The following is a 14,146-nucleotide window of genomic DNA, read 5'->3' on the forward strand; positions in this document are numbered from 1 at the left end:
ACAAAAAAGATAACTAAGACATCCTTCTAATAAGTCACAGGTCAAAGAGAAATTAGCATTGCTGAGATCATGGACATACCACAGATTGAAACGAGTGGTTTTTAGAAAGGACACTGTGTCCTCATATACTAATATTCTCTGAAAAGTGAATGGCATAAGGAAGTATGCGGATTAAATGTAAACTGTGTTATTGAGGAGTTTGCTGAGGGCAGAGGAGAGGCGGGGTGGGGCTAGTTCTGCTGGAGGAGGGTTCAGCCAACACTGGGGCAGCGGGGAGGGAAGCGGTGAGGTCAGGAGGCGGAGGTGGGATGCAGGGCCTGCTGTGAGCACCATCTTCCCCTCCTGATGGGCCGGTAGTCAGAAGCTCACCCCGCTGTGGAACACTCACTGCAGCTGTTTATTACAGGAGACGGTCTCAGCATCTTGCCGTAAAGCCTCATCTAGAAGTGCCAGGCCTGTGGCAAAATGGAGCCTGCCTGCTTCAGACTTTCAAATCTAACCCACTCCCACCCCTGTGAAAATCCTAAGCCTCAGCAGAAAGAATACTTGTTTGCTGTAGATTCCAGCCCCAGGCCATTCCCAGGACTTAACCCTGGACTTACATAACTTTATGCTGAGAAATTATTTAACTCCTGAATCAACCCAGGAAGAAAGTCTTTCTTCATAAGATTAGAATCTAATATTCAATCAGTCGAATGTGGTTTTTAATGCACTCATCGTATTTCAGTATCTGTGCACGTCAACCAATCAAACCTGCTCTTCCAGTGCAGCTGTGCAGACTACACAGAAGAGTTACCTTGGATTTTTTTTCCCCCAGAGGCTTTTATTTTCATTGAGACTGAGGGAGGCCTCTTGCAAAATATCTGGAACTCAGACAAAGGCTGGACCCTCCCCACAGCAGGACGCCAGCCGCTGCCTCACGGGTAGTGTCCTGGGCTGCGACGCTGGGCAGCAAGGGCAGAAACGAGCCCGCTGGCATTTTAGTCACCAGGGTCCTGATCATGAGTCACCTGGAGCTTGGGACGTGGGATTCTCTGGGCCTGCGCCTGTAAGCGATGATGCCTACGTGGGTCTGGAAGGTGACGTCAAGCCATGTTGATGCTTATGGCTCCAGCGTCCCGTAGACAGCTCGGTTCTTGGTGTCACAGCCGGGTTGGTGACATGAGGGGCCGCAGGCGTCCCTGAGCCCAGCAGCCCGCCCGGCCTGCTGCAGCCCTCTCAGTTCGCTCGGCCGTGACGGCGCCCACTCGCGGTCGCACGGTCCCCTGTGCTTGCCCAGGCGTGCGCACGTCCGTGTTTCTCTGGTCCTCACTTGACCGTGGGAGGTAGGCGTGCTGAAGGCGTCTGGCCCTGCCGTACAGTCGGGGCGCCCGGCCCCGCGGAGACACCCGGTTCCTTCGCTTCTCTCCTGGGACGTCCTGTAGCAGCCACACAGTCCTCCTTCCCAAACGGTCTGAGTTTTTAATGTCTCCTTCTCTATTCGCAGTGCCTTCTGCTTTGCAACTTACTTGAAACTGCAGGATCCTGTTACTCCGCGCCCTGCCCTGCCCCTTACCAGCCTCACACAGCACTGGCTTTTGGGCGTGTGTGTGTTTTTCTTCTCTCAGCTTAGAATTAAAAGCAATTTTACTTTGAGAAATCTCTTATGACAAGTCCTGGGAAACCATGCCTGAGCAGGGCCGGAGGGGTGAATGGCTTCTGCACAAAGCTTGTGTGAAGGAACCGTGGTGAGAAATGGGGCTGCGTGCTTGGCCGGCTCTGGGCCTGGGGGAACTTTGGGGAGTTTGAGCATTGACTGCTGTGCACAGCAGTATGTCAGAGTTCAAGTCGCTGTGTGCCCTGAGACATGCTACAGCCATGATGCCTGAGGGAAAGAAGCCAGACTCAAAAGAACATGCAACAGTCCCCCGTTATCCAAGGTTTCAGTTACTCAGGGTCGCGACTGCAGTCCGAAAATAGGTGAGTACAGTACAGTAAGATTTTTTGAGAGAGACAAAGGCCACTTCACATAGTTTTTGTTACAGTATATTGTTATAATTGTTCTATTTTGTTAATGTTGTTGTTAATTTTTTTTACTGTGCCTGATAGCTCACACTTTGTCATAGGTGTGCATATACAGGAAGAAACAATATATCTAGGGTTGGTACTGGGGGGATTGGAACATTTCCCTGTGGATAAGGGGGGCTACCGTGTACTCCGTTTATTTTAAGCTCCAGAAAAGGCAAACTAAGACCGTGTGACAGAAAGCAGGTCATCGTGAGGAGCTGGAGGGAAGGAGGGATTGACTGGGGAGGGGCAGGGGCTTTCCGGGGAATGGAAACAGTCTAGATTTGTATCTTGGTGGTAGTTACGTAAATGTACACATCTGTAAATGTATAGATCTGTGCACTTTAAATGGATGCTGGGAAATGTATATCTCAATAAGTCGTTTAAGAAATACGTAACAAGAGAAAGAAACACTTGCACGGTTCTCCATTTCTCTTCGTCTTCAAAGCTTTATAACGTTCCCAGAACGTATTTGCAACTTGGATCATTCTCATTTTTGTTGCTCTAACCAACCAAACTCAGCGCACGCTGCTTAAACGGAAGGGCGCTGACTCTAAGCCAGCTGGTGACATAAGAACAGACGATGCAGACATATCAATTTGTTCCTTCTTGCTGAAAATGTTAGGCAGAGATATGCTTTTCGCCATGACTCATGCAACGTATTTATACGTACTGAACGCACATGCACCTTGGCCCTCTTCCGACTTGTAATGGGGCTGTTTTAAGGATGTGCTGCTTTTTGTCCCTGCTGTTTGGATTTGGCTTCATCACTTGTTTTCCATGTCGATAAAAGGCAGCCCTTCATAGTTACCGCCCTTCCCAGGGGCACATGGGGAACTAAGGAGCCGTTTCTAAGCCTTCCTCCTTCTGACGAAGGCAGGCATGGTGTAAATGTGCACCGGTGCCCTCAGGCCTTGTCTCTGACTCCTCTCTTCTTGCCCTCCCAGACTCCAGAGCCAGGTGCACACCTGCCAGGCGAAGGTGAGATTGAAGATAACCAGCTCCCAGCATCCCCTGCGGAACAGCTGGGGCCGGGATGGAGCCAGAAAACAGACGGCGGCGATTCTGAGACCCTGTCCCAGCAGAGCGAGAGTCAGTCAGACACAAAAACCGACACCTTTGAAAGTGCCTCTGACACGGAGTCCTTGACTGGGGACCTCCCAAAGGGAGACTTCCACCCGCTAAGAGGTACCCCTGGAGACACAGAAGCGCCCTGGGAATACCCTGATGTCTCAGCAAGTGGAACCCCGCAGGAGCAGCATTTGACCTGTGTTCCTGGGCTTCGTGCAAAGGAAGAACTCGATTTGTCCCCTGGCTTAAAGGAAGACTCTTGCGAAAATGGGTTTCGAGCCTTTGCTGCAGTCGCTGGAGAAGAGGAGGCAGGACACCTCTGGGACTGCATGACCAGCCTGGAGCAAGAGTCTCTGCTGCCAGTGGCTCCCCGACACACAGGGTGCTGCTTACAGGGGGCTACAGACAGCAGTGGTCCCGAGCCAGCACAGCGGGCGGCTGTTCAAGACCTCAGAGGGCTCTCTGGTGTTTCTCTTCAGAAATCCAGGTCTGAGAGCTATCTGGGCATCCCAGTGGTCTGGCCCTTCCTTCTCTGGTGCTGTGAACTGGGTCGGAGTTGGCCACATATCCACAACAGGGCCAGGGTACCGGTGCTACCTAGCAGAGGCCCACTGCACAGTGTAGCCCCTCTGGGGACCAGGACAGAGAAGGAAGGTACTCTAGGCCCTGCAGGGGACACAGAATTGCTCTGGTCCCAGCCCCACTTTGATGTCCCCAGCCAGCCTCCTTTGAGGACATCTTGCCTCCTGCACACCAAGCGTCACCATGGTGCCCCAGGAACTATTGGTGACAAGAAGAGGGCATCCCCCAGACACTACTGTGGGCACACGAGGGCACTGATCAGGGCCTGTTCCATAGCAGGGCTTTCCTTAGGGTGCACTGAGGATCCCGTGGGACAGAATGTTGTGAAATCTGGGATCCATGTGAAGGAAGGGGGAGAAAATGAACGAGACCCAAGAACACAAAACACGCTTTCCCCTGCACCCGCCCAGCTGTCTGGCCCGCTTCCTGCTTCTCAAAGTGGGGCTCCTTATCTGCAGGGTCCCTGCAAGCCCAGTGGGTTTCACTTGCAAAGGGCTTCTCAGGACACGCCCTCTGAAGGTCTCCCGCGGCGGGAAAACCAGTTAGGACAGGATTCCAGGTCATGCCTGGTGGCTTCATGCCTCACTTCGGAGTTAGTGAAGCTCAGTGCGGAGGCAGTGCCTGGGCCCGCTGAGTGCAAGTCGGAGCAAAGCCCAGAAAGCAGAACCCAGGAACCCCAAGGCACCCAACTCACACCAAGAGCTGCTGATGAGAGAGAGACACAGAAGCACCTTTGGGGCCTTTCTGTAGAGGCAGGAAACCCAACCAGTAATTACACATCAAAGTATGTGCTCAGCGGGGAAAGCAGGCCACCTGCTCGGGCCAAGTTCCCACGGCAGCCTAGCAGTGAGGGGACCCAGGTGTGGAGTGGAGACCTGACGGGCTGCTCGGAAGTGAGTCACAGCTCAGATGCCCCAGAGACCACCCGGAAGTCAAGCGCAATAGACACTTCAAAGGCAGCCGAAGAGGCCATGGTTCTAGACCCCAAGTACAGGGAACGGGCTTTGCAAGGTCTTTCAGAATTCAGGGCAGCCACGGTGTCCCACTGCGGCCCTGGGGCCGAGGGGGCTGAACAGGTGTCTGGGGGTCCCCGGGGCCGGCAGCTGGAGCCCGGAGCAGGCAGCGAGGCCTCCCGGGGCAGGGGCGCCCTCATCACTGTATCTGTGGAGCAGGAAGGTCTTCAGGCCACCAGGAGGAATGCAGGGCCCCTTCCAGAAACACCGCCCCGAGACGTTCCTGGGGAAAGACCGGGATCTCCCCTGAGAACTGGCGAGACCCCCTGGGAGTCTCCCACGGCGGGGAAAACAGCCAGTGGCAACGAGTGTGAGCCGCCCGCAGCCCCCACGCAGGGAGCTGGCGAGGGGGCTCCTCGGCCGGACCCGGCCGCAGAGCTCGGGGGAGTCCTGGTCCCCGGAGCTGCCTCCGAAGAGACGCGGAGCACAGACGAGCCCCCGGGAGAGACGCTGCGTGGGCGCCGGCGGAGCCCCGGGCCGGGGGCGTGCGGCGCGGGGGCGGCCCTCGAGGGCGCGCAGGAGCCCGCGCAGCGCAGCGCGTTTTCCAAGGTGACGCCCTCGGCGGCTGACAGCCCGGGCCGCGGGGGGCGCTCTTCGGGCCCGGAGGGGGTCCCCGCGGAGACTCCGCCCGCCGTGGCCCTTCGCGACGCCGGCGCCGGGCCCGAGCTCGCCCCGCAGGCCGCAGGAGCCGGGCAGACGGAGCCCGCGGCGCGCCCTGGGAGCCGCGGCACGAGGAGACTCCGCAGCGCGGAGAGGAAGCTCAGGGCGAGGCTGGCCTTGGCTCAGAAGACCTTGGCGAACTTCTTCGAGGACACCCGCGAGCGCCCCCCGGGTTCTCCCGAGGCCGAGGGGGAGAAGCGCAGGCTGCGCCAGGGCTCCTGGCGGGCGTTTCTGAAGAGCAAAGACGCCGCGAGCCCCGAGAAGCCCGCGCTCGGGAGTCCGCCGCCGGGACGCCAAGTTCCTTCCCCCGCGGAGACCGACGGCCGCGGCGGGGGCCCGGCCCGGGACAAAGCGGGCTCTGTTCTCGGCCCCCGCCGCGCGCCCCCGCGCGCCCCCGCGCCTCCGTCCGCCGGCCCTTCAGCTCCCCCGGAGCACAGGCGGAGAAGCGAGCCGAGCGTCAGGTGCGCGGCCGCCGGCAGGGACCCGCCTTCAGGCGCCTCTCCTGAGCAGCCCCGGCCGGCTGCACCCGCGCGCTCCCCGCCGTCCCGCTCTGCCCGCTGCGCGGCCTGTGACGGCCCCGGCACGCCCTGCAGACCCACCGGCCCCAAGCCCCTGAGTCCCAGGCCCGGTGCTCAGCGGCCGGACCTCCGCCACCCCGCGAGGCGCGGCGCCGTCTCCATGCTTTCTCTGGGAAGCTGCAGCCACGTGGACAGCGGTTCGGAGGACCCGGAAAGACCCGAGGTTCCCACGGCCGGGACCCGCCTCCTGCGTTCTCTGCAGACGCTGGACCCCGAGGAGCGGAGGCCGGGGAGCAGGGGAGGGGGCCCGCGCCCGCGGAGCCTGCCTGGGAGTCAGGTGAGTGTCTGAAGCGCACCCGGCCTTTGCTGACCTCTTCGGACACGGGGCGGAGGGGCAGGCGGGGACCTTCCCGAGCCAGGGGCGAGGTACAGAAAGAAGGCCGGGCCAGAGTGGCCCCGTTACGCTCCCAGCCGCCACCTCCCACCTGCACCCCAGGTGAACACGGCGCGTGACCAATTTCTTGAACGTTACCGAGCTAAGAAGCGGGAATTGGCGTTTCACGGTCATTTCATTCCGTGTTTTTCTTTTCTATGAACTGCCCGCTCCGTAGGCGCCGCCCGTCTTCTGTTGAACGGCCTGTGCAGCCTTTTGCGTTAGGCCTAGTCTTTCTCCGCTCTGGCATTTCTTTAAATTCCCCATGTTGTCTTCTAGTAGTTTAATGGCTTCTGTTTCATCTCATGTAGAATTTGATCCGATTGGACTTATTTGGTATAAAGAGACAGGAATTGTTGGTGCCTCTGAAATGGTTAGTGTAGTACGATGGTCTCTCCCGCGAAGCGACCGCTTCCGCCCGGGACAGGTTAGCAGGGTCGGGCACAGCATAAAGCACACGAGGGTGGGATTTCTCACCCCGGCTGCCCTTGGAAGGAGGGAGCTTTTCTGGAAATTCCAGAAAGAGACTGCCCTGGAGACTGTGAGAAGTAGAAGGTCAGGCCGCTCCTGGGCTCCCACGCTGTGCGGCTGGGAGGGCGACAGAAAAGGCGCTGGCAGCGCGCGTCCAGGCTCCGTGGGCTGCTAAGAGGGGCGCAGCGGGGCGAGAAGGGGTTTCCCGGCGGAGCATCCTGCGAGGCTCGGTGGACCGCGGACCTTCAAACAGGATCACCGCCAGCAGGAAACCGCTTGACCTCCCCAGCCTGTTTCCTCATCTGTCCGCAGTTAAACATGGAAGATTTTGGTTTTTTCATTTGGGGTTACTTTTTTCATTACTATTACTACTAAAGTTAAAAAAAAAAAACTCAAACAATACGTATGTAGAAAGGAAAAGGCCTCTCCCCAAAACCTTCCGATCCCACTCCACCGAGATAACACTGCAGTGCGCTCAGGTGTCTCGTATTTCACTGTGCTCTCACCAGGGCTTATGGGGCGGTTTGGGGGGGGGGTCCCACGAGGGGTCAGAGCTACACCCTGCTCTGCGTCTTTCTCGCTGGCTTCATACAGCAGCTACAGTGCTCCAGCGCCTCACATTCATGGCTCTGTTGAGAGGTCGCTTGGCAGTTCAGAGTACGGCTAAGCTGTATTTCCTATACGGGTTTTCTGCGGACTGGCGTTGAGGTGTTCTCTAGTTTGGGGCCGTTAATACATAATGCTGCGGCAGCACCCTTGCGCGTCTGTTCTGAGCGATGCTTTTATTTCTGTCGGATGTAAAAGTGGGATTGCACAAAGGGTAGGTGTATTTTAATAGCTTTCAGATTACTTCTGAAGTGACTGTGGCAGTCAACACTCAGCAGCGGTCTCTGAGAGCCCATTTCCTCACACCCTTCCGACTTAGTTGACTATTGCCCTTCTGTATTTTTGATCATCTGAAAATACACAGAGAACTTGATTTAAAAGTAAAGAGACATTTGAGTGTTCGGTAACTCAGAGTTAAATCAAGTCGTCAAAAAAGATTTTACAGTCTTTGAATTAACAAGCCTGATGTAATAGCGATGTGTATGTGCCTGTGTGTGTGTGTGTGTGTGTGTACACACACGCACACACATACACGGTGCATAAGCACCTACTGGGAGACAGATATTCCTGGAGTGGCCCCTGTACCCGCTTGGCCTTGTGCATGGGATGGAACAGGTGTGTTGGGCCTCAGGCATACACCTGGACAGCGTGCTTGGTTTGATGGGGTTTTTGTTTTTTGTTTTTGCCTTTTTGTTTGGTTTTTGTTTATTTTGTTTGATTCAGGGCCTTGCTCTGTCCCCGAGGCTGGAATGCAGTGGCGAGATCACGGCTCACTGCCGCCTACCTCTCCCCGGCTCAAGCGATCCTCCTGCCTCGGCCTCCCGAGTAGCTGAGCCCCTACGCATGCACCAGCACACCCATATAGTTTTTTAATTTTTTGTAGAGACGGGGTCTAACCACGTTGTCCCAGCTGGAGTAGGCGTGGGTTTTGACAAACAGTGAGAAGATGATTGTAAAGTATCCAGCAAAGGGCCAGGCAGGAAGCAGGTGCCCGATAAATGTGAGTTCCTATTCCCCTTTCCGTTTCCCCCCTTACTGGAGAAGAGGAAGGCCTAGTACGCTGCACATCAGATCGTAGACAGGAGAACAGCAGGTGCCCAGGGAACGGGGAGGGAAGCAAGCTTGGAAAGGCGCCCTCTGGCTGGTGGAACCCCGGATTGCGCTGGAATATGAAACTCCCCGTGGAGAGATGACTGCGCCGTCTTGTGGGCGTTCCTGGGAGAGCAGGCGCTGAAGGTCAGAGTGATTCGCGCGGAGCTCGGTCAGCGTTCCCACGGCTTCCCTGCGCAGCGCTATCCCAGCCTTTTACAAACACCATTTTTAATATTTTGCTCTTTTCTTCTAGATTTATTTCACAAAAGAGTTTTATATATTTAACACGGCTGTGATAATATCATGTGTAGAGATCTAAATTTTCTATGATTTTACATCCTGCAGTTTTTTTAAAGTTTTTTAAAGTCGAGAAATAGAGAAGTCAAACAGAATAGCAGAAGGCATAACTGTGTGGATGTATATTGTCAACACACACCGGGTGACCTCCAGCAGGTCACGAAACGCCACGTGCCCCACGCTGCCCCTTCCTGCTCCTCCCTTCCCCCTGTCTGCCTCACCTCGTGGCGTTTACTTGCCATTATCACGTTACTGCCATGGGTGTGGGGGGTTGCCTGTTTGGAGCTTTATATAAATAAAACCTTACACATTCATCTAAACCTTACTCGGTCTATCTTGTCTCTGCCTTCTCCTGCTAATTCAGAATCATCCTGTGCCACAAATCTCCAGTTCTTTCATCATCATGTTGAATTGCTGTGAGTCATCACAACACAGTGGATTCCGCAGTGAGCTGCTGAGGACGTGGGGGTTGTGCCCAGTTTGGGGCCGCTGTGAACATTTGGGTCAGGGGCCTGCTGCACGTGCACGTGTATTTCCCTGGGGTGCATTTTTAGGGGTGGCATGTTGTGTCCTTGGGGGATGCGTATCTTCAGTCTTACTAATTACTGTCAAGTTATTTTTCCAAAATGATTGCATCAAATCATGCTCTCTCATTAGGAGTGTCCTTTGCTCTGTGTTCTCATTCACATATGGTTGATACTGTCAGCCTTTTTAATCTTAGCTTTTCTGCCAGGTGTGTAGCAGTACCTCACTGTGATTTTGATTTTCATTTTCTTGATGTCTGAAAAGGCTAAGGAATTTTTGTTTTTGTTTTCTGAGCCTGAGTCTCCCTCTGTGACTGAGGCTGGAGTGCAGTGGTGTGATCTCAGCTCACTGCAACCTCCACCTCCCGGGTTCAAGCGATTCTCCTGCCTCAGCCTCCCGAGTAGCTGGGACTACAGGCACCTGCCACCGTGCCTGGCTAATTTTTGTATTTTTATTTATTTAATTATTTATTTATTTATTATTTTTTTTACACACCTACATGTGAACAGCGAAAGAACAAACATGATGAAAGAGAACATAGAAGAGCAAAGGAAAAGATTGTTAAAATAAAAAACACAAAAGCGCAAACCCTAAACAAAAACATTGATACATTAAACTGTCGTCAATTTTTTTTTTTTTAAGAAAGAAAGAAAAAAGAATGAATAAGAGGAAGAAAAAGGAAGAGAAAGACAGAGAGAGAATGGGAGTATTGCTTTCTTGCCCAGGCTAGAATGCAGTTTAGTAATGGGTATTGAAAACCTCTTTTATACCAATAATTATACTTGATGTAGACAGGAAGGAATAAGGGAAGAAAATAACAAACAAGCAGCCAACCAATATTTCATTTAAACCTATGAAATGCTATGCGATTACTGAGGAGTGATTTACTTCCAGTTATGTAGTCACTTATGGAATAGGTGTGAGGTGGTAATGTATGTTTTGTGTATTTGAAGTGGAGAGTTCTATAAATGTTTATTAAGTTTACTTGTTCCGGGTCTGAGTTCAAGTCCTGGATGTCCTTGTTAATTTTCTGTCTCGTTGATCTATAGAATCGTTAGCTCTTCTTGTTGCATTGATCCTTTTGCCATTATGTAATGTTCTTCTTTGCCTCTTTTGATCTTTGTTGCTTTAAAGTCTACTTTATCAGAGGCGAGAATTGCATCTCCTGCTTTTTGTTTATTTGTTTATTTTTACTCTCTGATTGGTTGATAAATCTTCCTCCTTCTCTTTGTTTTGAGTCTTTGTGTATCGTTGCATGTGAGATGGGTCTGGATGCAGCATACCGATGGGTTTTGGCTTTTTGTCCAATTAGAATATATATATAGGTTTAATACTGGCATTTGATGCTAGCTGGCTGTTTTGCCCATTAGTCAGTGTAAATTTTTCGTTGTGTTAATGCTCTTGTCTTTTTGATATATTTTTGGAAAGGCTGATATTGGTTGTTCCTTTATATGTATAGTGCTTCTTTCAGAAGCTCTTGTAAAGCAGGCCTGGTGGTGGTGAAGTCTCTAAGTACTTGTTTGTTCGCAAAAGGTTTAATTTTTCCTTCGCTTGTAAAGCTTAGTTTGGCTGGATATGAAATTCTGGGTTGAAAGTTCTTTTCTTTAAGGATGTTAAATATTGGTCCCCACTCTTTTCTGGCTTGTAGGGTTTCTGCTGAGAGATCTGCTGTAAGTCTGATAGGTTTCCCTTTATGGGTAACCTGACCTTTCTCTCTTGCTGCCCTTAGTATTTTCTCCTTCATTTCAACCCTAATAAATCTGGCGATTATGTGCCTTGGGGTTGGTCTTCTTGAAGAATATCTTTGTGGTGTTCTCTGTATTACCTGGAGTTGAATATTACCCTGCCTTGCCAGGTTGGGAAAGTTTTCCTGAATGATATCCTGAAGAGTATTTTCCAACTTGGATTCATTCTCTTCATCACATTCAGGTACACCTATCAAATGTAGATTAGGTCTTTTCACATAGTCCCATATTTCCTGGAGACTTTGCTCATTCCTTTTCATCCTTTTTTCTCCATTCTTGTCTTCTCGTTTCATTTCACTGAGCTGGTCCTCGACTTCTGATATCCTTTCTTCTGCTTGATCAATTCGACTGTTTAAGCTTGTGCATGCTTCACGAAGTTCTCGTGTTGTGTTTTTCAGCTCCATCAATTCACTTATATTCCTCTCTAAATTATCCATTCTCGTTAACATTTCGTCAAACCTTTTTTCAAGGTTCTTAGTTTCTTTGCATTGGGTTAGAACAAGTTCTTTTAATTCACAGAAGTTTCTTATCACCCACGTTTTGAAACCTGCTTCTGTTATTGGAACACACTCGTTCTCCATTAAGCCTTGTTCCGTTACTGATGAGGAATTGCAATCCCCTGTAGAGGGAGAGGCACTCTGACTTTGAGTATTCTCTGCCTTTTTACGCTGGTTTCTTCCCTTCATTATATATTTGTCCGTCTGTCGTCTTTATAATTACCGACTTTCTAACTGGGTCTCTGACGTCCAACTTTGATTCCCAGCGCCGAAATCTGAGCAATCCACTGAGCCGGCCAAAACAGCGGTGTTAAGATTGATGGTGCTTTTCTGCCCGGGAATCTCCGGACTCTGCACCAAGAACTGGCGTGCTAAGGCACCAGCAAAACCGCCACGCCGGCCACAAGAGTCGCCCTGGTGACCCGTCGGGATCCTCCGCTGGGAATCTCCTGGACCGTGAGCAACAAATATTCGTCTGAAAGTGTGGCGTCCTCTCGTTCTCTGTGCTTTCACTGGGAATTACGAGCCCGAGCTGCTAGTGATCAGCTATCTTGGATCTCTCTCAATTTTTGTATTCTTAGTATGTTGGTCAGGCTGGTCTCGAATTCCTGAGCTCAAGTGATCCACCTACATCAGCCTTTCAAAGTGCTGGGATTACCGATGTGAGCCACTGCACCTGGCCTAAGGAACTTTTTATATGCTTTTTGACACGCTGGATACCCTTGTCAAACTAAAATAATTTTAAAAAGGTCAGAATCTAGTTTGAAAAGAGTTTATTCAGCACAGAGGTTGAGGACTGCAGTCCAGGACACACTTCCAAGTTGCCTTGGAGAGTGCTCCAGAGAACAAAAGGAGGAATCAGGAGAGGGAGTGAGTACAAAAGCTGTTTATCAGGAATTCTCACTGGTTTATGGAAGTAACACTGGCTGTACCTTGTTGAACTCTAAGGTATGTGGCGTTTTATGGCTACTCAGAGTGAGTTGGTCTAGAGCCTATGTAACGGGTGGCTCCAAGAGGTAGCTGTTTAGCTGAAGGGGGAGTGAGATGTGACTGCCGTTACCTCTTAAATGCCTTTTGGGCCTGATAATTTAAAGGGCTCACATTCCTCTGATAATTTTTATTTTCTCACCCTCTTGTGGGACGTGCCTGTCCTAGTCTGTCATCCATTTGTTTTGGGGTTTTCTCTTACTGGTAGAATTGCATTGTTGGTAAATGCTCCACAAATACTTCCCGCTTCATGTGGCTCACCTCTTCCCTGTCTAAGGGTATCTCTTTTTTTTTTTTTTTTTTTTTTGATACAGAGTCTTGCTGGAGTGCAGTGGCATGATCTTGGCTCACTGCAACTTCCACTTCCCAGGTTCAGACAATTCTCCTGTCTCAGCCTCCCAAGTAGCTGAGACTGCAGGCGAGAGCTACCACGCCCAGCTGATTTTTGTGTTTTTAGTAGAGATGGGTTTCGCCACACTGGCTAGGGTGGTCTCAAACTCCTGAGCTCAAGTGATCCACCTGCCTCAGCCTCCCAAAGTGCTGGGATTACAGGCGTGAGCCACCGTGCCCAGCCATGTTGTCATCATAATGATATCTTTTGATAAACAGAAATTCTCCATTTTAATGTTGTCAAATGTATCTATCTTTTCTCTACCCCAAGGTCATGAAAAGAATCCCTTAAATTACCTTCTTAAAAACTTTCACAGTCTTGCTTATTACATGTAGGTGTCTGAGATGCCTCTGACTGGCATTTGTGTTCCATTCGTCTGTTTGTCCACTGTGTACTGGCACAGTACCCTGATCACTGTAGCTGTAGAGTACGCGTGGCGGACCAGTCTGCCAGTTCCTCTCACGTGATCTTCAAGTCAGTAAACTGAGCTCACTGAGTGCCACTTGTGGGCGGACAACTTTCTAGATGCAGCAGACAAGGAACGACACAGCAGAATGTCCGTTCTCACAACAGGACCGTGTGGGAAGTCAATAAATTAGTGAGAGAATAAGATTATTTCAGATAAGAGGAAATGGGAAAGAGTGGAGAGGTTTGACGGTGGGTGAGGCAGCCTTGGCTTGGAGGTTTTGGGTCTGACATTTGAACCAAGTCTCAAGCAATGAGGAGGCCATAGAGCCCTGTAAGGCCCAGCCTCATATGTTAGTGACATGGAGGAATCCCCTCAGCGTTGCCATCCCCATTGGTGCCTGACGCTTTAGCCACATTCTTGACAGGACTGTTCTCCTCACCTGTAGGTTGCTGTAGAATTTAATCCTCCAGAGTGTCACCTCCCACCTGTGAGAAAGGTCGTGGCGTATTTCTTCGTGTGTGTGTGAGTGTGTGATGCAGATCAGCACAAGGCAGTCCTCCAGTGTGAAAGGTGCTGTTTGCATTTAGAGATTTCTTTGCTCTAGGATTTCAGGTTTGGGGACAGAGAGCCTTTGATTCCAGGGGAAGCAGGATCCGGCGTCTGCTGAAGGCACCCATACAGGCCCTGTCCCTCCTAAGCCCTGAGCTTCGACACCGCCAGGTGTCTGATGCCATTTAAAGCGTTTTTCCCTTATAAGGAAGGTGTCTTTTTCCCTCTCACTGCTCTCAGGATTTTTTATTTGT

The 14,146-nt window shown here is 51.5% G+C and overlaps 2 protein-coding genes across 3 annotated transcripts in view; both read left to right on the forward strand.

Annotated features, from left to right (window-relative positions):
- The window catches only part of LOC105704780 (CRACD-like protein), a 47,749-nt gene extending 33,668 nt beyond the window's left edge, over positions 1 to 14,081 (forward strand). Inside the window, exons 2-4 of the mRNA XM_064382914.1 lie at positions 2,994 to 6,227; positions 13,789 to 13,865; positions 13,985 to 14,081. Coding sequence (XP_064238984.1) covers positions 2,994 to 6,227; positions 13,789 to 13,865; positions 13,985 to 14,081 — 3,408 coding nt within the window. The remainder of the gene's footprint in view (positions 1 to 2,993; positions 6,228 to 13,788; positions 13,866 to 13,984) is intronic.
- The window catches only part of LOC105704789 (rho guanine nucleotide exchange factor 4), an 89,470-nt gene continuing 81,488 nt past the window's right edge, over positions 6,165 to 14,146 (forward strand). Inside the window, exon 1 of one of the 2 annotated variants that reach the window (XM_064382887.1) lies at positions 6,165 to 6,227. The gene's annotated coding sequence lies outside the window, so the exon portion shown is untranslated. The remainder of the gene's footprint in view (positions 6,228 to 14,146) is intronic. The other variant, XM_064382888.1, reaches the window with a different exon arrangement.

Source organism: Aotus nancymaae, unplaced genomic scaffold (genome assembly GCF_030222135.1).
Source record: "Aotus nancymaae isolate 86718 unplaced genomic scaffold, 86718_ANA_hifiasm-v0.15.2.pri h1tg000029l, whole genome shotgun sequence".
NCBI lineage: Eukaryota > Metazoa > Chordata > Mammalia > Primates > Aotidae > Aotus > Aotus nancymaae.